Raw genomic sequence first — 25,957 nt, 5'->3', positions numbered from 1 at the left:
CACGGGTACCCGGACTTTAATTACACGGTCCCTAATTACCCGTTCCAAACGGGCCAGAAATCCGGATTCGTGTAACACGGGAACGGATACCCGGCAACGGGTACACGAAACACGGACGCGACCGGGAGCCCTATTTGGTACGTATGGTTATATTTGCTATTATTTTAATAACCTGCATAGGTAATAGATATTGTATCTATTCAAAGTAAAATTTTAAACAATTGTGAGTTTTAGAAGACAGAACTACATACATATGTATTAATTTGTTTTAGTTTTATTTGCTTGACTCAGAATACAAATAATTAATTACAAGTAATGCTATGAAATATTATTACATTTGACCATTAACAAATGCAACAGCTCATAAAAAAAAAACCGTACACATTAAAATAAATGCTACATAAAATGATGGTAAAAATCAAGCATTGTAACAGCTACGAAAGTTTCTTTTGACACAAGGTATCCAATGATGTCGCTTGTTTGACTCTTAAGAATAAAAAAAAAAACATGTTTTTTGTTGAATGGGTACTTTGGAGCGCTCGATACTTGAAAGTATTTTTTTTTGCTATAGATTTGTTTGAAATTTATCATATTATCAAGAACAGATTGAGATGTTTAAGAATTTATAAATCATAAAGAGTCTTTGACTTTACAGTGTGTTTGCTATATATATATATATATATATATATATATATATATATATATATATATGGCAGTATTTTTATTATATATAAGTGTCCATATCAAATATTCGTAAAAAAGAAACGAAATGACACTTTGATGTTGATTGTCAATTTACTATTGACTTGTCGTTCTTGAGTGAAGTAAATAACTGGAATTTGTGTCTTGTGTGAATATGAAAAGCTCACTGAAACACTGGTTTAATTGTAATACACCTTTGAGGCCACGTACAAATACTACAGGTATTTGATTCTGATTGTAACAAAGATGTGGTTTGTATTTTGCTGTCTCAACAAATAATTATAATACCAAAGGTGTGAGAAAAGTGATAGTGTAGTTAGTGATAGCACTTTAAAGGACATTCCAATATCACTTTTACGGTGTTTACAAGATATTCTTATATCGGTCATGTTAGACTACGAGCATTCCAGTATTGACTTTCAGAGTTTTCTTGAAAAGACAGACGTTAGACCATGTGAGCCTGCAAAGAATTCCAATATTGACTTTCAGATTTTATCTGAAAAGACAGACGTTAGGCCATGTGTGTCTAGTGACTTTCACATGAGTCTGAAGAAATTGGAAATTCCATTGACATTCGGTTTTCCGTATAGTCTAAGATTAGGCCACATGAGACTGAAGAAATTAGAAATTCGATTGACTTGTTTTTCCAAACAGTCTAACGAAAGACCACATTAAGCCATGTGAGACTTTAAATTGACGTTCGGTTTTCGAACAGTCTAACGAAAGACCACATTAAATAAGCCATGTGAGACTTTAAATTGACGTTCGGTTTTCGAACAGTCTAACGAAAGACCACGTTAAATAGACCATGTGAGACTTTAAATTGACGTTCAGTTTTCTGAACAGTCTAACGAAAGACCACATTAATTAGGCCATGTGAGACTTTAAATTGACATTCGGCTTTCCGAATAGTCTAACGAAAGACCACATTAAGCTATGTGAGACTCTAAATTGACATTCAGATTTCCGAACAGTCTAAAGAGAGACCACATTCGTCTAAAGGTTTGGAGGTTCAACTGCCTTGAGTCTGAAGTATTTGAAAATACGTTTTACGAATAGTCTATGTGGGTGAATTAACTGCCTGCGGTGATACTGACTATCGAATATGTTACGCAAAGTCTAAGTGGACTACATGAACCTAATAATATTGGGAGTTATCCCTCCCTGATTTAAGCAATATGTTTTAGTCTTAAAGTATTTGTTCTTAGTTTGTAAACTATACATTCCAAATAATTGCATCGTAAAGAAATGACAGATAATGGTAAATTGAATCTTTACAATACCACCACATGGTGTAGGTATTAAACCGCTTTCATACAAAAATTGATACCTAGTAAATTTGTTTTGTTCAGACCACAAGATTTTAGTTTGGACGTGTAAGAGTAAATATGCCATTTAAAACGAATATAAAAACAAGATAAACAGTAATATTAAATATGTGTTATATATTTTTTGGTATTTCTATTAGTTTATACCAGATTATTCAGAGAACAAATTTAGGTTAAATATTTCATAATTTAACTGTAATAGACAAAGGCAAAAGAATCAGTGTAATTAAAAAGTCAATCAGTAAATTACTTTCAATTATTAATATTATATTTCGTACAGATAAAGTATTTTAGTTTAACTTTTTTAACTACATAAATCTATCATAAAAAGTTAACTATAGATAACAAATGCATTTTATTTCAAATATGAAAATTACTCAATTACACAGACTAAACTAAATTTGCCAGAAGTGACACAAACTTGAGTCGTTTCATGTGCTCTGCCTATCCCTTCATGGGTTACAGGCGTGATTGTATGTACCTATGTATGGATGTACAGACTAAAATGAAATATACAAATATCGATTAAGCACTTTCGATTTCAAGTCACAGTCTTTGCACTAGGATTATTTTGGAATGTGAAATAAATAATGCAAAGAGTTTCAAATTGAAAAACAAAGGCCCTTTGTTGTAAGTAAAGTGTAGTAGTTCTTAGCCCTTTTAAACTAATATAAACAAAGCAATACGTTTCGTTATGCTAAAGCATATCGGGTTGATTCTCACGGATAAGGAAATCTTAAGTGAGCTGAACAGTGAACACTCTGTAGGGGTTACAAATTTCTGTCAAGTGGTTTTCGTTAATTGTCAAATAGCAAAGCGGCATTGATAAAGCTAAACTTTTAAGTTTTGATAAAAGACATGAAAAATGTATAAAAAAGTGAACTTCATGCATTTCAGTACAATCCTACTGAAACTACTGAAAGAATTGTTGACTGAGAATGGTTGAATTTGTGGTTTTTTGTATATGAAATAAAAAAGCGTAAGCTGAAACTACATATTATTATTGATACATATTAATGAAAATTATATACGATTGATTTACTGTGAAATTATAAATGTTTCGTTTAGATGCAAGAAACAACTGTGATGTATTTTCAATTGTTCATGATGTTTAATTTTGTATAAATGCTATATTAAATATTGCAATATGAATACGTACACACTTGTGGGTATTTAAAATGTCAGTGTTAATATTAAGACTTAAACGTTATAAGTGTATGTGTGATTATACTTAAATTTGACTAATTGTGTCTACTTATAATTAACTTGAATCGATCTGATCAATCGATTCTGGTGTGTTGAACTACATATGCATATGTGTTGAATAAAATTGTTAAATATGGTACCATATAGATAGGAAATGTCAAATAAATTGGATTGTATTTTAGAAATAAGTTCATGACATGGCTGGTAAGGTTTTACTGGGTTTCCCTTACCTTTGAACAAATGTTGGCCATAATGTTTCCCAGAAAAAGGCGGGTGATGCTGTTATTGTTTTGTATAATGATTTTAATCATAGATTTATTTTTGAGGGGGCGTGTTGGAATTAACAAAACTAAATCTATCTTACTCTAACAAGTATATTGTTATACTTTCTCTCTCATACATGTAAACTATTGAATAAAAAACAACAGCCCATAGTTCCTAATCTTAAGGACTTCGTTTGTACTTTAGTCGCTTGGTAGCTATTAATAGGAGCACACCTTGCCTTACTATATTGCGATAATATATTTGAACTCTTATAAATCGCAATGTGTCTTTTAATTAATTGCCCCAAATCTAATATCCGCATAGTTACTAGTATAGTTGTAATTTTATTATAGGGTGTTTAAATGTGACGTAATTACGTATTGCACAGTTGGACTTTGATTGATTAGCAACTAATTAATGACGTATTAAATTAGTTTATTATATGTATGAAATTAAATTATATATGTGACTTTATTTGTTATTGTATCTTGAATAATTGTTACATTGCCGTTAAAGAGATGCTCACAGTTGCTAGTTGTTTTGAAAAGTAGACATTAATAATGAGCTTAATTGTAAATATGTATTAGCCTAATCTGACTTTAATATTAACCATACTTAACTTTCACAAAAAAAACTATGCATTTTAATTCTATGACTAATCATGATAAAATTTATAAAACTCTGACATTCTTAATACACGACACTAGATGTAACATACTTAATAGTAATTGATCAAACCGATTTCAATGTTTTTTAACTTTAATTAAGAGGATATTGAGGGTTATCTGACTTATAAAATAAATCATTTTTTTTGCGTGGATACGTGTAAGTTTAATTTGGATAGTAAGCACCACAATGAAATTAATAATTAAATTAAAGATTTTAAAAGGATATTATTTACTTTTATTGATCACTCGTAGGACTGTATGACGGCGATGAGACTTGAAATCGCGATTTTTTTTAAACTTGCCAGTTAAAAAGGTAAATAGCCACGTGCTAATATACTTCCTCCCCCCCCTCCTCCCTCCCACCTTGCACTCATAAAATGTCATTCAATTTTGGAATAAAAGTAAAGGCGTAAAGCAGAAGCAAACACATTCATTCATAAACATTACAGAGATTATTTTACCGTGACAAAAAAGCACACGGCTGACCCCTATCGTACTTCTGAACACCATACCTATGGCAGCAGATTTAGGAATTCCAATGAATTCTAAAAACAGAATTAGCTGTTGTCATTCCCAGAAACGGTTACACTGCCAATCCCTTCTGACGTAGTTTCGAAAAAATATAAAATTGGATACAAGATAATACGAAACAACAAGGAAACATGAAACCGGCTAAGAGGAAAATCCACAACGTAAACCTGATTGGTAGTGGAAGCTAAGTTGATAATGCGATATTAACGTCACTGTGCCATAGAAACAAGCACCTTGCAGACATTACAGTAAATTCCATTTTAAAGACTTTACCAGTATGACGCACTCGTCGGAATTAATTATCTTGTCTATAGTCCATCCCACAAACTACTAAGAAGATACTACGTCCATCCCGAGATCTCATAGAGACCGGTCATGTAGCGCACAGTGACATAGCCAAATAAATAATCTATCAATTTAAAAGTCAATGTAATTATTGATAATAAAATTTAAGTGTCTACATATTGAGACAGTGAAAACTAGAAAAATAACAGTATACAAACAACATGAGGCTTCAGAGTAAGTAGAACCGGTTTAGGTTATGTTGAACTTTTGTAAGGTGTAGGTCCGTTCCGACATAGATTATTAAAAATCACATTAAGAAATAATCTATGGAATCACACATTACTTTGCGGAAATCCATGATAGTCAAAATCAAAAAGAAACACTTAATTTACGGATAAGAAAAGTAATTTTCATCATTTTGATAGTTGAGTAGTGAGTTCCCAATTTCGTTACTATAGGAAATGTTACGGCAAAGTTTTGAGCTAGAATTCAACACACTAACGCACACGTACAGTAAAAATAGAGTAGCTACGGTATACGTTAGTTCATATGCATTAGGTAACCAATTTTTTGAAAAGTTATATATATGATATAAATGCATCAAGGCGATTTGTTTACAGAGAATCTGTGGCCTGTTGTAACTACGTTTGACGTGTTGCTTCTCTGTCACACTTACGTGCGAATTCACAAGTGCGACAAATGTGTCAAAAAATGTTCGCGGCAGACCCTCCTCAATGAATGCTTTTGACAAGTATCTTTAATTCTTTATCTAGGTAATCATCGAAAAAAAATATCATTTTCTTACAAATATTGCAAAAACACCAAACAGAGAATGTGTTAAATCGAAAAACGAGAGCAAGAAGCAAGATTTACGCGTGTAGTGACCATCGTAAGGCAGAAATTTAACGTTTTTGATGAGTAATTTTCGTTCATTTGGCATAATTTGTTAGTTTCTAAAAATACCGGGATCCCGGTATTGCTAAATTAAATACCGGTATTGAAAAGTGCCCAAAAAAAGGCGGGATCCCGGGATCCCGAGATACCGGATCCCGGTATTGGAAGCCCTAGTGGAGACCGCTTAATAGAAATTTCAATTTCGCGGCTTTTTCTATCACAATCTTGTTTGACCCGCTATATATATATATAATTTTATTTTACTTCACTGAAAACAAAAAGTGATAGAAATTATATCATCGCATTTAATATAGACGGCTGCGGCTGCTTGGAAGCAAATCTAGTCGCTGAAATGAAATAAAGGGGAAAATCAAATTTTGTCATTCAGCGTCAGCGAGCGAGAAAAAAAATCTTTCTGGCTCTTTATTAGAAATATCCTCGTGGAACACAGATCAATTTTTGTGCTTTCGAATTAAGAACTTACTTTTAATTCTATAAAAGTTAAAACCTTATGTACCTACTCGAAAATCTTGTCACTAAAAACATATTTTTTTTATATGAACGATATACATTCGCCTCTAGATTTTTCAAATTTGTAGCCTTTCTTTAGTGACAGGAGTGGCTTGGCCATCTCGTATGGAAGGCTCCGCACATTTAATTCATTGATATTCCGATTAGTTTAAGTTTAGAAAATTGTGAATATCCTCAAAATCTCCGAAATTCTCCGACTGGGTCTAATCTCCGCCAAATCTCCGCCAGAGGCTCAAAATCTCCGAATTTCGGAGGAAAATCTCCGAACTGGCAACACTGCGGCGAACTTCAAATACCACAGAATTACAGTTAAACCAGAATGAGTAGTTAGGTCAAAAAGTGTGTCCACATGAGAGGTCATTGTTTGGGCTGGTGTCCCTCTCGCACTTACTGACAATGTCAACATTATTCAGTGACGTCATTGTCATACATTGGGGATACCAGTCAATTTTCAAAGTTACTACCAAATCTACTAATACCCATTTGAACATATTGTTTAATTATACAAATCTTTGATTTATTGGCATCAAAATAATTACATTATAATTATTTTCCAGTTCTTTGAAATATATCGAAACCCTAGTTTGAATATAACACTAAAATAATATAAGAAGTCATAAAGTAAGGTAATATACAGATAAAAATACTACTACCATGGTAACCTCATTAACACTGGCCACACGTGCGAGAGGGACACCAGCCCAAACAATGCCCTCTCATGTGGACCGTTTTCGCTAGTCTGATACGATCATCTTTCTGTCTCAGTGATAAGGTTCAATTTAGTATGGCAAAAATGTTATTCCACAATCTAGTTTAATAATTCTAAATCTATGTCAAATACTTCAATGACAGTGACAGCTGAGTGACATTGACACATGACAGATGTAGTGCTTAAATGAATCGATTATTACCGAAAGTCAAGTACATGGATCTTGAAAATGAATAACGAAATCGATTATAAAAATTAACTTATTTATTTTCAAAATTACTTCTTATTTCAGTTGGTATCCTGGTATCCACGAAAAACAAACTGTTGTTTACACGCCCGACAATTTTCAGTACACTGACCTCTATTGCCGAGTAGCGAAACTTAATTCAGATTAACAATAGCGCCATCTATTAATGAAAGGGCGTACCTCGGTTGTAAAGTTTTCCATATCATTAGTCAACATCTAGCGTCAAGTAATGGATTTATTAGTAGTGCTACTTGCCGCTAGATGTCGATGTCTGACTGCGGAAATAACAAATTTTGGTAAGAAAACTGATGTTTTACTTACATTTCGCAGTATTTTGAAGATTTATAGAAGATTTATATTAGTATATAATAGTATCAGTTGTAATTTCAACTCAATTTTAGATATTTTCTAAATATGTACATGTGACGTGTAAAAGTGCTCCTGTGGCCTATTTGCTGAATAAATTATTTTGATTTTGATTTGATTTAATTTAATCCTATGTGAATATCCTTGATTTTTGCGTTTCTTCATATTTTCTTAATTAGATTTGCGCTTTAATCAAATTTAATCTTGATATTAATAAAGATATCATGAGGTTATTAATGTTTCTCTGTAGGTATGTCTTTCCCATCACGGAAACCAATTCCGGACCTTTGGGTGGCGTGCGTGGAGCCGAAGCTAACACGTAGAGTCCACCAAGCAAATGCTGCTTATCTCTATTATTATTATTAACGGGTATTAGGTATACGTTTATTATTTTTCATCAATTATAACTAAAAACAGTCTTTCTTATCATTTTATTATACTAAAATTAAGGCTTACAATTGCAATTGCACACAAAATGATTAGGATACGGGAAATACGGCACATTCATATACACAGGCGGCGTGCCTGTTGTACCAACTGTACCCACATCTGTACCAACACTACCCACATCTCCCGTCACACCCCTATCTATCACTCTCTGTGCCTCCGTCGTTGACTCTGGTTTGACACACTCCTTCTCTATGCCCGGCACGTTGTCCCTCAGGAACGCGCGATGAGAGTAAAGACTAGTGAAGGCAGCGAGAGCGAAGGCGTTGCAGAGGTTCTCGTTGCCGGCGGCGGTGGAGGCGACTCCGTGGAGGTGGGGGATGCCTAAGGAGTAGAGAATGAAGCCGCCGCCGCTGTCTCCGCGGCACAGAGCTTTACCTGGAAGAAAATATTATGTTAAAGCTGGCTTATACCAAAGAGGATCAAGTATTAGCCTGTGTGGTGACGGGTTAAGAATTTCACCACCCCCTTTCTTCCCGTGGGTGTCGTAGAAGGCGACTATGGGATATGGGTTAAATTGTGGGTAGGCGAGAGGCTGGCAACCTGTCACTGCAATGTCACAGTTTCGTTTTCTTTCAACTCCTTATTTGCCAAGAGTGGCACTGAAGCTTTAGTAGTTTCATGTGTTCTGCCTACCCCTTTATGGGATACAGGCGTGATTGTATGTATGTAGATCGAGTATTAAAGAGAGTTACAGTCAATGTCAAAGTAAAACATGTAATCACAGTGCGAAGCCATCTCTTAATTGACACAAGCTTAACACTTTTGAACCTCAGTTTTGACATATGTGTTAAAATGTCAAAATTAATTACCAGTAACAGTGTCTCCGGCGCAGATCTTATCGCTAGTGATGAACTTTTGGAAGGAGGGCTCGGACTCCGCGAAGCATTCGTCCACGGCCACGTAGGGGAGCTCCAGGTACGTGAGGCGCTGCGATGGAGTCCCGTTCGCCTCCGTCAGGCCCCAGCCGAGGAGCTGGCTTGTTTTTAAGATCGTTCGTCATTTCAACTGAAACTTTTTCACTAAAAACACTCGTAATAAATAAACGTTACTTTATAAAATCGTCATACCCGATATAAGATAGGTATACTTAATTATAACCGCAGTTTTATTAACGATACACATACAGTAAGGCCGGCAACAGAGTCTTAAAATTCATAATCTGAAAAAATTATAATCTTACAAAAATCAGATCGAGTGCACGGAGTTCCATACAATTTGGCGACTGTACACACACACTCTTGTTATTAAGATTATGAATTTTCAGATTGATCTGACAGATTGCATACAAGTTTTTTTTAAGATTATGAATTTTAAGACTGTACGTTGCCGGCCTAATATTTGTTTATCTTCGCCCCAATGGGTGTTGGTGATATCAATATGGTGGAGGTGCTGGGATTCTCACAAAGAGTGAGTGTAAGAATGAGAATAATTATACTGCAGTGTGTGTGTATTTTTTTTTGTAAATTGCGACGTTTGAACCGAATGGTAACCTTTCTTAACTTAAATACCTCAATAGAGAAACTAAAAATGGAATAATACCTACGCTAATTAATACCAAGTGAACATGCGTAAACTAAACTTTTAAACAATTGTCAATTTCCACATTTCACAAAAATTAAACACACAAAAAGGAAGTTCCTTTAAAACTCACATGCAAAAGTTAAATAAATTTCGCGTTTCGGCGTAACGAATCAGGACATAAACATTATAAACAACTGGGGAAATAAACTTGACTCTTTGATCTCTGGTTAAGCGGACGTTGGATCGGTTTATTTTACATCGATTGGGACTTTAATTATGGTATTCTAGGCCCAGAGCTTTACGATGCGGTAAATAATTTCATTGGAGTTCTTTTGAAGATTACTCAGTCAAGTATCTAATGCTTTACAATAGGTACATATGGCGTGTAGCGCACTAGTGCGTTAAATACTACTTTTCTTGCCCAAGAAACTTTAAATTCATCATCAGTTATATGAAAAACGTTGTACAATTCACGCGTGAATAGGTAATTCGTCACTCATTTAGAATTTCTTACTTTTCGCATTTGTGTTGTAATATATAAACAACAATGTCGACTGGCGGGTAATTGCAACTAATCGAAATATGTTCCATGTTTTACAATATCAACTTGAGTGCCATGTCTCCACTGAACACGCGTGCGCGTGTTACATGTGGCCAGTGGAAACCCTATTTGAAAATTAAAACATGTCCAAATGGTCCCATGAACCTAAAAGTAGGTAAGTACAATTTTAACACACTGAGTTCTCTGTTCGTAGTCGCTTTCGACCAAGTAAAGAAAAATTCTACGAACGTGGTGATGTAAAACCTTCTTGGAGAAAAATAATGAACATGGAAGTAAAAATGTGTAAAATTCCTTTATTTACTAAGTTGTTCTTAAAGATACATTATTACGGTATTTAAGGCACATGATTAACGTTGAAAAAAATATGAAATCTTCAGGTATATATAATTTAGAAAGGCAGTTTATTTTTGACTTTGTTGCAAATGTACGTGTATTTCGTGATGTGGTACTTTAGTTCCTCCACCCCGATGTTAGTGACTTCGCCTACTTCATCTGCTGGTGGTTCTGAAATATAAAGCTCGATTAATACTTGCACTCAGGAATTGCATGTGTAACTATTGTTTGCTAAAACCAAGGACCATTTAATACTAGACTGATATAGCCCATACAAAAAAGCGTACCCCTGAAAAAAGCTTAGTTTTTGCTTTAAAACTAGATGGCGTTGTTTCGTAACCCGGGAGTGGAAAAAAACATATTTTCACGCATATTTTTACTTGTTTTTATATTATACTATGAATAACTATCAAAAAACTTTATTTTAATATCAAAATATTGGCTCAAAACACAATTTTTACAAATTATATTTTTTGGTCGGCCTCGACGTAGTTGTGACTGCTTCACTGGCTAAGTTTGTTCGCATGTTGTCTAATTATTGTCAGATAAAATGACTAGATGACGTTGGTGGACTAGGAAAATGTCACATCCGTTTCGTTGTTCATTAATATAAATATACTTAGTGATAATAAACCTATATGTTGAGCTCAAATACGTTCAACAAAACGCAATCATTGTGCCAACAGATGTGACATCTGACATCCATGTCACATCACAGATGTCATTGTATGATTTATTGAATATTCATAATATATGGATATTAAATATTTTAGAATCGCAGCAGCAATGCGAGTAGAGATACAGAATTAATAACTGTATAAATTAATAATTGTATGACCAATGACCTCATACATAAAATTACCAGTTTAGGTGACAGAAGGCGAATCCAATTTTTAAACATTAAATGTGATAAGGAAAAGAATCTTTCCGATTTTCAACGGGACACGGCTGAAGGGGCGAGCTGGTTTCGACTGCGCCCATGCATCTCAATTGTCCAGAAAGTTCATTCGAAGATCATTTTGCTTATAATAATCTGAGTAATCAGTTAATCACAGTGAATGGTACTGTCAAACCAGCTAACATGTAGAGAGACTTGCTAGCTTCGTCGGTCAGGCTTCGTCTTGGACACAACGCGTATAGTTAAGCCGCCAGGTGTGGCACTTTGGAATCTTTGGATTACGTTTTCATAATAAATTAATGATAGTTTGTATTGTTTTGGTAATATATTTTCTACTCGTATACTACTCGTTTGGTACTCGTATAAACCTAAACTGAGATAATAAATTAATAAAAGGAAATAATTAATTAATTAGTGAAACTCTGACATAAGTAATAATTAATGAGACTAAATGCGTTTTCACATTATCCGATCCGATATCGGATGTAGGACTGATACCCCATACATTACAGGTGCTATCTTGGATTTTTTCCATTTAAATCCTTCCGACATCCGATATCGGATCGGATAATGTGAAAACGGACTAAGACAATAGATACCTTGTTAGTGTTATATACCTATGCCTATGTATATCCCACCAAAAACATTCTGTAAAAAATAGCCGTCTCGATGGAGCTGCTTGTTTATCTCTAAAAGTAATGAAGCTACATAAAGTTCCTTACTGCGATTTCTTTATTATTATAGTTAACTAGCCTTTGCCCGTGCTTCGCTCGCGTTAAATTTGAAAATCTCTCCACAAACTTCCATCCTCCATTCTAAGGAAGTGGGGGGATATAAAAAGAGACAAAAAGTAGCCTATGTCACTTTCCATCCCTTCAACTATCTCCACTTAAAAAATCACGTCAATACGTCGCTCCGTTTTGCTGTGAAAGATGGACAAACAAACAGACACACACACTTTCCCATTTATAATATTAGTATGGATGTTGTGTGACTTGGCCGTTGAAGTGTAGCGGTGCTGGCGACAGATTGGTGCAATGGTGTCATGGAGCACCTGGTTATAAACTTCTTTATACCCTTGTGTATAAAGAAGTTTATAAGTTTCATATTCGATGGTCCGAGCTAAGGTTCGTAAAGCCATGAAGCCAGCTGATAATCATTGTCGCTAAACGCCGATCGAAACGCAGTCTGAAGTGGGTGATAAACGTACGATACGAGCAGGTATGCGTACTTATGGCTCGACGACCTTTTTCGATTGTGTGTCACCGTAAGTACGCGTAAAAACCGCTGCGCATAGTAGTCGACCATCCAACGCGTACTTGCTCGTACGCCTATCATCCACTTGACGTCGCGCCAACACTTTATGGAAAAAGCGGGTTTTCGACAACTACCAATAAGATTTTAGACATTCAAAAATCTTCAATAATACTCAACTGTTTCGGTCACACTCGTTCAAATATAGGATAGGATTGGTATGAGCGAGACGGTCAGGAGATTGATTGTCAACATGATATCTATCATAAACACCGTTCGAAATGGCCTCATTAAAATCTAAATTTTATAGTATTTTATGCAACAGGCGTTTAAAGGGGGTCAAAAAAGACGAGTGGCGTGGGTAACAATTTGAGGCGAAGCTGAAAATTGTTATTAAGACGCCACGAGTATTTTTTGACTCAGTTAAATACCGTTGCATACAATACTTTTTCTACGACTATGCACTTAGTTTTTAATAGTTTTCTTGAATAACTTTCGTAAAATTCATACTGTTTCCTTTATTTTGACGCAAAGGTTTGCACTGTCAGCTCAGCACGCGCGCAGTATCGTTATAACAATGCGTTGCCATGGTTACAAAGCTAAACAATGCGTTTTCAGTTTTTTCGATACTGCGCGCATGCGCTGAAAGCCGGCGGACGTTGGCTTTAGGAATAGACTTTTATGTTGGGTTTTAAAGATCTATGCACGACCCTGTAAATGACGAATAACAGTTCGGGAGTAGAAAAAATATATTGAAAGTAATATTACTAATCATTGACGTCACGCTCAAAATGAAAGAGATAGAAAATTTGACAGTATGGTACTCTTTTGCATGATTGTCATAATTCAAAATAAAAACGATGGCTTGCGTTGTAAACAGGGACTGAAACATGACACGGGCCCCTAGCGTCATCTATATACTTTTCACTGTATCACTTGTAATGCCGTTGAACTACCGCGTGCGTATTTTAAAAAAAAAAAACGTCATTTTTATTCAAATGACACTTTAGTGACATCTAGTGACATAGATTTACGGCTGCCAAGGGGTACGGTATTTAGTATGGACTCTGCTGGTCCTTTATAATCGTCCTTGCTAAAACTATATCTCTAAATCTGCAGTGTCACAATTTCGTTTTCTTTCAACCCCTTAATTTGCCAAGAGTGACAGTGAGTATTCATGTACTCTGCCTGCCCATTGCACCTTTATGGAATGCAAGTGTTATTGTATGTAATATCTCTAATACCCATTGTAAAGTTGCTAACAAGGGACCACACCGCACCGCGACTTTATTTCACGTAAGTGAGAAAGAGTAAACCTTACGGGAATAATTTCAAGGTCACGGTGCGGTACGGTCGTTTGGTAGCTACTTAATGCCAATTTATATTGATGTATATCTTTGGAAAGCTAACACGTAGTCCTTTCACAAAATGGTGCACCCACCGAGCGGATGATGCCTTTGCCCATGTTATGGGAGGCATGCATACAGAAAGAGGCAGCACCCGCCTGCATGTAAAGACTATTTGAGAGTTACTAATGAAATCTAAATGAACCGGGCTATTGAGTAAAATCGAAAAGCGTTGGAGTAATACTACGTTGGGCTACAGGATTAAAAAAAATAGTCTCCCTCACATAATATCACTTATTACGACTCAAAGTTCATTTTCGAACATTAAGAGAATTTTAAGATACATATTAGCTATACATAGATACGACATTGATTAAATAATATATGTCAACGCCAAAAATGGTGTTTTTCAAACAAAATCGTCACATTCACACCACTTACCTAAATTCTGCCATACAGAAGGAGGAAACACTGGGAGCTGAGTGAAGACATACACTCTTTTAGACTCTCTTTTCACTCCCATATCGGCTGCTTTCTGTTTCCTCTGCAACACCATGCGGTACCAGAATGCAGATTTCCTGAAGCAAAAATGGTAAAGAAAAATGAAAATAAAGTAAGAATTCTTTCCCGCTGCGAATAGGAGGACGAAATGTAAAAATACTTCAGATGTTATAGAACCTTGTTGCTGGCATGGATGTCTGCTGCAGGTCACTGATCAGTGGCCCGACGGTCTTGCTAAGGGACCGTTCTGACGCGTAGTGCTCTACAGATGTAGTCAGTAAAGATTTGCCTTCGTATTATTACGGCAACGTGCGAACGTGCAAATTAGCATGACGAATACGAACGTTTCCGGAAAAACAAAGCTTTCCCTTTCCCTGGCGAGAAGGGAGAAATGCTACCCACTAAACCCACTCCGGCATCTTACCCTTTTTTTCGTTCGTGAGAGCACACTGGGATCGAGGAGTTTTCATTTCACCACTGCGCCCTCCAAACTTAACATACTTGGGATGGTAATGGATAGAACGTAAACATACTTGAGATGGTCCTGAACCACGTTGTTGGTGATTGGCATGGATGTCCTTTGTACTGGGTCGCTGATCAGCTGCCCGACGTTCTTGACAGGAGATCGTTCTGAGACGTAGTGCTCTAAGAGGCGGGCGGCAATTGGTTTTAGGTTTGCTGAGAACAAAAATATGACCCATTTAATATTTTATGAGAGTACTTTTCGTACCAATGGTCTAGGCTACTTATGTATTTTGTCACTGGTGATAACTAATAAGTAAAAATTCTGAATTTAGTGGTCTTATTACTAAGGGCTAATTTACACGGTAGGCGAAATCGCATGCATAATTCGGCACTTGATCGGAAAGTAACTTTAGCAGGCCACAGTGTAACTAAAATTGAATGGGAGCGCTCTGTGTAAATAGTCCCTAGCAACTTACTGAAATCAGCTCGCAGACAAACTTCCGCTCGGTACAAATGTTCCAAGCACACATGGACTTGAGCAAATTTCATCAGCAGGTTCTTCCAAGGGCTGATATCGATTTCGTCTGATATTAAAGGCACCTGGAACAATCAGATTAAACCAGCGATTGTTAATATACCTAGATGTCTAAAGAGCTCTCAAAAATGACCCCACGAATATTGTGCCACGGTAGGCGGGGCCTCAATATTGTGCCACGGAGCTTGTCAGTGCGCTAATGGCGGCCAGTAGGAACAGTTGTAGTACGGCATATTTAGAATATATGTTTACAAAAAGAATATGCCGTACTGTTTTGTAATATCATGTGCTAGTCGTTCCAACAAATACGGAGAAAAATATGGGATTAAGTTTCATGTGTAATTTGGCGAGGATCATAATTATTTCGATTTATTTTGTACGAGCTATTTTTGTATGGGGATGATGTTATGCAATATTTTTAATAGCCATTGATATTTAAAAACTTTCATTTTTGTATAATTTTATTCGAAGCGTTTCTTATCGGCACTGTTTTACTACTTAAATGCCTACACTATGCCGGTAGATATTACTAAATTCTCATTCCTATGCCACTGGCATAAGTCAATTTTTTATTCCTATGCCAGCGGTATAGGGATATGAAGTTTTTAGTTGAAGGTCGCGCTATAAATGATAAAACATCTGACCTTCCCCCCTAAATATATAGTGCGATAGGGACGGCCAGATGTTTTATTATTTATCGCGCGACCATGCTTGCCTGCCTGCTGTGCGGCCGACATAGACCAGTAAACTTGTTTAAACACACGTAGGTACGTGTCAGTGGCATAGGAGTTCGATTATTTTGATCACAGACCTTGTGTCACCGGCATAGTGGTTTAAATGGTCCCGGGTTCGAATCCCGGTAAGGGCATTTATTTGTGTGATGAGCACAGATATTTGTTCCTGAGTCATGGATGTTTTCTATGTATATAAGTATTTATATATTATATATATCGTTGTCTGAGTACCTGCAACACAAGCCTTCTTGAGCTTACCGTGGGACTCAGTCAATCTGTGTAAGAATGTCCTATAATATTTATTTATTTATTTATTTAATCTGAACACATTCGTGGACACGTATGGTATAGCATACGCGTAGTCATTTGTTTCCTTTGGTCTATGACAGATGACGTCACTAAGCGTCCCTGAACGTGTTAAGTAATTTAGAAGGTTGTAGAACAGAAATAGACGTGACCTGTGGTCCGGTGTCAGTACGGCGTATTATGATTTTGGAACCACTTTTCGGCTGACATTTTGTTTGAAAGTAGTGTTCTATGTTTATTATCTTTCGGTGGCGACATCTAAGTAATTACATATTTAAAAAGGTAAAATTTATAAAATGAAAGCCTGCGTTTAACACCTGTTAACAATAGATGGCAACTGACAACAACCTGAACGTGACTATACATTGATATACAGATATAAATTGAATTTATCTAGCCATAAAAATACTTATTATAGCGGAATACGTATACGACATAATTAATATTTTCATATGTAGGTTGTTACTTCATAACGACAAATTAATTATGTAGTTATTTTTTAATATGCAAAAATTAAAATTATTTTGGCTTGGTTCTTTAATGTATGACATAAACCCATCCCTTTTCGTGTCAAATTTTAGTCAAATATGAACCGCGAATTCTTAGCTGCCAGTACGTACAGCAAGAAGGTTATTAGCCGAATAAAATCGCTGATTGGTTAGTTAGTGACATTATATGCATTTCAGCTACACTTATCTGTGTGCATTAGTATAAAAGAGATGACTATTGTTTTGTTTACCAGTTTTGATTACAGGGCCTGTAAAGATATTGTCTTGTGGAAATGTAGGCGTAATTGTGTATGTGTGCTAAACGGTGCCAAGAATTTGAACGAAGTAAGATAAACATGGAAGCCGCCTTTAAGAACATTACCTTAAAGGCGGCTTCCATGTTTATCTTACTTCGTTGGATTAAATTATTCTATCATAAAACCGTGTTTCTCGAACAAAGTTAGTCGTGAAGAGAACTATAACGTGACATAACATAGACAAGTAGTCAAAAATACATGGAAGAGGAAACGAGAATGCCTGGGGTGAGTTCAGTCGGTCGGTGTGGGGGTCTCTAGGGTTAGAGCAGTGAGTCTCAATTTACCTCGTTAACGTCTTTCTTCTCAGTAACAAGGCCATGTTTCTTGAGCGAAGCGAAGTCGTCCACAGTGAGCTCGTGAGGGTCGTCCTCATAGAACGACTGTGAGTCAAGTCGGATGGAGTGGTCTCCAGATGATAGGGTCTCGAATGGGTTCAGGGAGAATTCACCGCACATTGTCATGTCTTGGATGGTTTGGTTTATTTGCTCTATTGATTCGTGAGTTCTGAAAAAAATCACAGAAAAGATTGAGGAACTCTGTGACGACTAAGAATAGTAGAAGTCGCGCTAGATGAATGGAATCGCGCGCAAAATAGCTAGTTGTGTTGGTCCGATAAGCATACCATGCGGAAAAAATATTTAAGCACAAAACCCAGCTGCAAAACCACCTAGTTGCAACTCTGTTCCATGTTAATCTGAACGTTGCCACAGTAGGAAGATGACGCCTGTATGGTTCAAAATGTGGTCTGATTTCTAACTCATTTGACTAAGCCTCTTTATGGGAATTTAGGTGCTTGAGAGTTAGCGCGCGAGTATTTAGCAGAAAGATTGGATACGCGAGCCATCTTAGGGCACACCAGAGAGCGGAAAAAAATGATAATAACCCAAATGAATGCTGACGTTTCATATCTTGACCTAATGGAGGACCAACTAAATAAACTTGAGCGCATCCAAAATATTTGCATTCGGTTCATATTTGGGTTACGCAAGTATGACTGTCTCTCACTTTCGCTCACAGCTCAAGTGGCTCCCTATTCGCTATCGTCGTAACTTTCATATCTTGTCCCTCTTGTATTGCATTTTATTCCTTCCTACAACTCCCCAGTATCTCAAGGGGCGTTTTAGTTACCTTAATTCTGTAAGGTTGTCCTGCTGTCTACTTCTGTCTGTCCCATCTTCTTCTTCAAAATTTTACAACTCCTCTTTTACCTTCAAAGCTGTTCGACTCTGGAACTCTCTACCTCCGGGCATTAGACGGGCTCAATCTCTTTCTGTTTTTAAAAAAATGCTTAAAGAACATTATCTATCTCTCCCTTAGTGATCGTATTGCTATATTTACTCTGTGGTTGGTATGATTGCTGTATATTTTTGGTTTGATACTATATATATCTGGCTTGTTGTATATTACTATTTAAGTATGTTTATGTAAGTCTATTTATATTCTCTTATATGTGTATGTTTATTCAATTTGTGTGTTGGACATTAGAATAATTATGATTTTTTATTTTTTATTTCGAAGCACCTGCTCTTTTTGACTATGTTTGTTATTTCCGCTACCCAAAGGTTGTCTGGTAGAGATCGCTCTTAAGCGATAAGACCGCCTGTTGTCTGCCTCTATTTATAATCATTTGTTTTGTCTCCACTGTATCTTTTGCTGAGGTGTGCCAATAAAGAGTATTCTATCTATCTATCTATGAAAAACTCCTAGCACCAGAACCTACAGTCGCTGTGGCCGAAACCGGTCAGGAGGATATATAATTCAATTTGGTTGAAAAGGCTCTACAGTAAAATTTTGAAAGGCATTAGTTAGGTACTTGTTATCGTTCTGACCCCGCAATAAAGGCGCGACGAGCGACAGTGCCTACGGCGGACTGGCCTGTAAGTTCTTAGGGACTTTAGGAGACCTATGAAAGTTGATTACAAAGAAAACTCTACGGCTAAAAAAAAGTAAACTATTTTGGCTCAGTGATCCAAAGTGTATCTTGGCCCCCGAAACGAGAAATCGCCACCTGTCCCGATCCTGCGCAGCCTCTTGCCAGTCACTGACCTGAAGCTGACGCATATCCGCCACCACACTGTCCTCCCAGCGATACCTGGGTCGACCCGCCGGACGGCCACCAGCCGGCCGACCCAAGAACACTCTCTTGACAGCCCGGTCGTTTCCCGAAGTGACCGAACCTCTACGGCTAAATCTTGAAAAGCATCAAGTACCTGTTATCGCTCGTCCAGATGCCAGCAATGAAGAAGGAATGTTCTAGAAGACTCATGACCCTCGTGTATTCCCACATGGTTTTCTCAGTTCCAACTTGCGCGACCAGCGATAGAGCCTGTGGCGGGCTGGCCCGTAAGTTCTTTAGGACTTTCGACGCTTGGGAGTGACCGCGGGATAACTTTAGTACCAACTTGGATAGGTAAGTCTTGTTGTTTGCATCAATCTGAAATACAAATTACTACATTAAAACTGAACATATACAAAGTACTTAAGTTGTTGACAAACATGCCTTTCACAGAGAATGAACCCATCAAGATAATAAATTTGAAAATGCCGAACACCATTGACACCATTGTGTTGTTCTATGACCACCTCATGTTTTTATATAATAAAATCTGCTTGAAACTACCACAATAATTATTACATTGTCAACTGACCTGTGCAGTCAAAGTTTCAGTTCCATTTAAAACTGAGAAAATATAGGTCAAATTTAACTTAAGAGCAGTTGATAATAGACACAAACAGACAATGTTGACGTGTGAAGAAGACAACAGGACTTCTACTAGTAACATAGTATGGCATTAATAGTGCCATACTATGTGGCGGCTGATGACGTTCATAGGAAACCATAGGTACCTTTTCATTTTTGTGGTGTTAAATGTTAATGTTTTACAAAGTATGTACTTACGAATGGTCTTATCTTTCCACTGGATATAAATTTGAGGGCCTGTAACAGCAACGTCACCACTTCTTCTGCTGTTTCACAATCTGGAATTAACATAATACAAGATTGCTTAGGAGTTATATACTTTAAAGTACACAACACAGTGAAAAATATCGTTGACAATATGTTAGGTTAGGTTAACTGTACCTCTCAATATGTCCCACAGTTTGTATATAAAGTCGTTGCTGGAGCCCTGCGCATTCATAACAGACAGGCACTGCTTGAGCGTAGTGGTGTTCTCGGTGACACAAACGCAACCACCCTCAGGGTACTGCGCGGTGTATGCGTAGGCTTCTGTCTTGTCTATTAGTATTGTTAATAATCTATATTAAAAATCTTATTGAAAGTTTACTGTACCTCTCAATATGTCCCACAGTTTGTATGTAAAGTCGTTGCTGGAGCCCTGCGCATTCATAACAGACAGGCACTGCTTGAGCGTAGTGGTGTTCTCGGTGACACAAACGCAGCCACCTTCAGGGTACTGCGCGGTGTATGCATAGGCTTCTGTCTCGTTTAGGAGCTGGTTGAGGCGCTTGGAGTTGTTCGGGTATTTTAGGCTTGGGTTGGATAATCTGAAATATTTTAATTTGTCAAGTTAAAAAACTTTGAAAAGAATAACAGATAGTGTATAATATGTAGAATACATGTTTTGATTTATAAACACTTAACATTCATTATGTGCCATATGTATTGTTTATATTGTTTACCAATGATTCACAGGGTCTTGGTTTACTTTTATGCTGTGTAACTAATTTGAATAATAAAATTAAAATAAAATTGATTATTTGGTTGGCCATATGTACATAGCCGGCTCCACACTGAAATTTGCTCTGGTAAGGCAACCGTGCGCACATGAGCACAGACGTTTTGCGCGCGAGGCATTGCCTCGCGAGGCGTGCGGTGATTGTGGGCCCGGCTAATAGCTAAGTCTACACGCAGCGAGGCTCTTCGCGAGGCAATGTTCTCGCTCGGAAAACGTCCATGTAGACCTGTCTAACCGAGCAAAATACGCGCACTGCCTTGGCCGAGACATGCTTTTATAGCACGCTTGCCTCTCGAGGAACTTGCCTCGCGACGTGCGTCGCTATGTGTGGATCCGGCTAATATTTCGTTATATGGCTCCTACCTTATACATGTGAGCAAATGTTTACCTGATTTGAGCAGTCTCCAAGTTGACAGAAGAGCTGCCAGCAGCTGTCATGTCCACTAAAATTTGATTGATATTGTGCAGGGCGTACACAGATTTCCAGATGGCATTGCAGGGGCTCGCCAAATGTCCTACTATCACTTCCTGCTCCTGAAATATATAATTTCATGGTTTAGTTAAAAAAAAAGATAACCTGTGAATACCACCAAATTCAACTTTACTTGGACACATGTAATTACTTTCTAAAATGTGTATATGAATATTAATAACTCCTGGGCCTTTAAAGGTGGCATGCTGAGCCACTCAATATCATCTAAAAAGATTTAATTAAGTCCATCACAACCAAGTCATGGGTTTTGTGAGTGTGATTCAATGTCCTATGTCCTATTACAAATCACCGCCAATTAAAATTAAATCTTAAAGAAATGTAACAGAGTTGCTTTTAGTTTGTTTCATTTGATTTTAATACAAAATTTTAATACATTGTGCTTTGATTCAAGTTTGATTGCCAATTACTTCTATGGTGGGTAAAAATAAATAGGTTTCTAATATTGTTTGAGCTATAACAAAGATGCTGGTAACATTGAAAATAACAGACACATGCACAATTGCACAGCCCGACAGCCCTCCAACAACAGTTTGCTTAATTTTTTTTGAAATCTGCACTTACAAAGTTCACTTTGCAGCTTATGAAGGGTGTTATAAGTGTATTTCCCGTCCATTCACAGTGCAACTCCGTGACTCCTCCATGGGGAGCATTCAGTAACTCATCAGTATTGCGGGAGCTGTATGAGATGCCTGAGAGCACATACTTGCAGTCCACCGATATGTCAACCTGGAATTTATAAAATTAAACATGAATTGGAGGTGCCAATAGTCTTGCTTAGCAGTGGGATATTTGAAAGGCTAAATAAGATTTCAGCATTAGCTTTAGCTGTTCAGTTCTTTTCTTAAGGGTTGATATACACAGACTGGAACTAAAAGAACTGGTATAAGTTTTCTTTGCAAGTACAGTACTAGAACCAAGAATTCCTAGTTCCAGCTATGTAGATGTTGAGATGTACCCTTCACCCAACCCAGCTGTAAATTGTATGGGAACTGAGGTTAACAGTCCGTGTGTATTAGATTAACAGCCAAATGAGAGACTTCTATAAAATTAAAAGCTTAAATTCAAACAAAAACTAAAGCTCACCAAATCTTTATTCAGACCTTCTTCCTTAGCAAATCTCTCCATGATATTTTCAACATCTACTTCTTCCAAGCACATAGCTCCGTCATAAGTCACAATTCCTCTAGAAAACTGATCTTCATTTGATTGTATAGTTAATAGTAACGGTTTACCCTCAGACTCGGGGTTGCATACTAACCACATGGGTATGCTGTCTTCGGATTTCAGCTTCGATATGCTCATATTGTAAAGGTTTGCTATTTCCCTGCATTAGAAACCAGTAAACAAATTAAATAAAATACAGAAGGACAAGAATAAGTTCTTTAACCTTTCAAGCCCCGCCGGCTTCCCAGGGGGCTCCCTTTTAGCTGCTGCTAGATTAAAAATTTAAATGACACCTTAATCAATATTGGCACATTGGCACATGGCAACCTTTTTACACATATGGGTTTTGAAAGGTTAACACATTCTTGGTGGCAATGTAGCTCTATAGAGAACACTTATGAAATTCACTTCAGAAATCAGGGCGAAATAACCACCATCATTTTTATGATTTTTATTCTATTTAAAGGAGTTTTGAACTTAAAAAGGGGCAAACAGATATAAATTGCGTAAATCTTGACTGACAAAAGATAAATGTGGTGACCCGGATCAGACAGTAGGTACACCACATTGTCTTTGAGTGTCCCATCACCAAATTTAGCGGAGAATTGGCAGATCTTAAGACCCTGTCGACAACTGCAATTGAATATCTGCAGTCTGACTTTTTAAACATTTAAAAGTAGAGAAACGATATATACCATATGATAAATAAATACATAAAATCATACAACTGACCTAGCCTTATCAATTCCGATAGGTACATGGCTGCTTTCATCCTTGTTCCACAATTGAGCTTCTTCTGATATGAGTGTATCATCCAAAATTGTGTGCAGACTCGAGTCCAGTTTAAGGGGTGACCCAGTTAAATCTAATTCTTCTGAAATTCCGGGACAAAGAATATGCTAAGTAAGTATAGCTCACAAAGATTATTAAAGAAATCAGAAGTATTTTCATCTTACCTTTTGGATTTTGACTTGCTTTTCCAGTAGTGTCCGCAGGCAGAAAATTTTGTTTAGCCTGAGAGAAAATGCAATTTTTTAAAAGTTTAATTATTTAATTCCATTGTTTTGGTTATTACTCACAGATTTAGCTAGTTAAAGTGATTGCTTACCTTTAAATACACCATAATAACATCACTACAATTCTTTGTATACATTTCAACATAGCTAGGGCATTTTTGTCTTTCTATGCAGTATTTAGGATACAAATCTATAACTGGCTGGAGGGCGTTGTTCATTTTAATTAATATTAACAATCACAACAAAAAATAATATAAATGTAATTTTGTTTTACTTTTGCTTGTTCGTAACGATAAATTTAATTTTGAAATAAGAATAAATGTGTACTTTTTTAATAAATGACAGACGTCAATTCAAGACTAAGTTCGGATTCCTAGTTTTTGAGATATTATATGAATTTCATACTTTTCGAACATACATATAATTATAACAAAATAGTATAGGTAGGCTATATTAAAAATTTTATGGACGCTTGATTGATGAAACTATTGTAATACAAATAATCACTTACTCAAAATAAAAATAAATACTACAATCTTGATAATATTAGTGGCATAAAACGGCAACAGATGGCAGCACTAGAAGTGTAATGATTCTCTCCCTTTTTTAACCCCCGACGCAAAAACGAAGGGGTTTTATAAGTTTGACGTGTCTGTCTGTCCGTCTGTCTGTTTGTCTGTCTGTCTGTTTGTCTATCTGTCTGTGTGTGTGTCTGTCTGTGGCATCGTAGCTCCCGAACGGATGAACCGATTTTGATTTAGTTTTTTTTGTCTGAAAGCTGAGTTAGTCGGGAGTGTTCTTAGCCATGTTTCATGAAAATCGGTCCACTATGTCGCGGTCGGGGGTTTTTTCAAAATTTTAATTTTGTGGTTAGGTTAGGTTATTCCATAGGTAAGTACTAGTTCTTTTTTTAAACCATACTACATAGTTAGAACCCTATTACCGAGACAAAAGAAATGCTTGTAAGAGACTAGAGAACTTCACTCGAGACAAACAAAAGGCAGTCAATTCGCGTACCTATATTTTTATTTTAAAATTTGCTTCTAAAAATCTTAATCCTAAAAAAGGCGGCAATGAAAAATGTAGGGGCGTAGGTTTTTCGTCCCTTCTATAGGTTTGAACTTTGCGCCTTTTTTAGTGACGATATTTGCTAATAATTCAGAATTAACTCAGATGTATTTTTCGGACTGGGCCCATGCAAACTAGTTGTTTCACGGGAACCATGGCTCACAAAATCATAATCATAATACCAATAGCAAGCCATTTGCGGTGCTACAGAAAAGCGACAAATTAAAAAAAAATGTTGGCGCGAATGTTTATCGTCCCCGGTATCGTAGCTAGTAGCTAGTCAAACAAAGTTACTAGAAAAAAAGCGAAATTCATTAACTTAAATTTAACATTCGCGCCTTTATTTTTGAAATCTGGGCCATTTTATTCAAAGTTGTCCCCCCGAAAAAAGTTGATATTAAAATGAAACCGATAGAAATTTATTAAAAGCTATTTTTATAGATTCTTTAATAAATAAATTTATATAAAATATAGAAGGTTCACTTGACTTTTAAGTAATTAATGAAAAAAATATGTTTTTGTTGAGTTGAGGAGAAGCGAGTGTTCCGTTCCGCAACCAAATTTAATCGCAGATAATGTAAGTATAAAAGGTTTGGGAATTTTACAATATGTTTATTATTCATTCTAAAATAACAAATGAAGAAATTACACTTTCATTTTCACATAAATGCGGACTACTATTTTTTTAAACCCATATATATATCCGTTCCGTTACTTTCAGTACAAAATAGAGGAGAATTTTTAAGATTACTATACTGTTTCACAAGTTTATAGTACTTTATAGGATGCCATCACTTGTAATCAATAGTTTAAACGTTACTATTTCAATATAAAATAACGGAAACGTAGTTTAATAACAAATTGTATTTAATTTTTGCAAATAAAACTATTTGAAACATGGGACAGTAACGGATCTGACTGTATGGGTAACGGATGAAAGCTAAGGTCTCGTCTACACTTGAACGTGGGTACCTAAGACCTCCAAAGTATATCGCGCATAATGACTAAAACAACCGGAGTGTGTAATCCGCGATTGATTACCATATTTTAGATGAGTTAGTTTTAATCCCATACGTT

The 25,957-nt window shown here is 36.4% G+C and overlaps 2 protein-coding genes across 2 annotated transcripts; both read right to left on the bottom strand.

Annotated features, from left to right (window-relative positions):
• Positions 1-8,147: 8,147 nt before the first annotated feature.
• Positions 8,148-10,225, bottom strand: LOC125241757 (trypsin eta-like). Its single transcript, XM_048150373.1, has 3 exons — positions 10,217-10,225; positions 8,991-9,153; positions 8,148-8,556 (listed from the first exon to the last, which is right to left on the bottom strand). The coding sequence occupies exons 1-3, from the start codon at positions 10,223-10,225 to the stop codon at positions 8,177-8,179; spliced, it is 552 nt and encodes a 183-aa protein (XP_048006330.1). The 3' UTR covers positions 8,148-8,176.
• A 319-nt stretch (positions 10,226-10,544) lies between these two features.
• LOC125240677 (protein zwilch-like) lies at positions 10,545-24,102 on the bottom strand. Its single transcript, XM_048148685.1, has 14 exons — positions 23,905-24,102; positions 23,753-23,810; positions 23,529-23,670; positions 22,716-22,956; positions 22,194-22,358; positions 21,528-21,673; positions 20,734-20,948; positions 20,341-20,420; positions 19,652-19,875; positions 17,726-17,945; positions 15,538-15,661; positions 15,130-15,274; positions 14,537-14,673; positions 10,545-10,768 (listed from the first exon to the last, which is right to left on the bottom strand). Exons 1-14 carry the CDS (start codon positions 24,028-24,030, stop codon positions 10,653-10,655), a joined length of 2,139 nt encoding a protein of 712 aa, XP_048004642.1. The 5' UTR covers positions 24,031-24,102; the 3' UTR covers positions 10,545-10,652.
• Between the last annotated feature and the right edge of the window lie 1,855 nt (positions 24,103-25,957).

Source organism: Leguminivora glycinivorella, chromosome Z (assembly GCF_023078275.1).
Source record: "Leguminivora glycinivorella isolate SPB_JAAS2020 chromosome Z, LegGlyc_1.1, whole genome shotgun sequence".
Lineage (NCBI taxonomy): Eukaryota > Metazoa > Arthropoda > Insecta > Lepidoptera > Tortricidae > Leguminivora > Leguminivora glycinivorella.
This window is presented reverse-complemented; position numbering and strand designations above follow the sequence as displayed.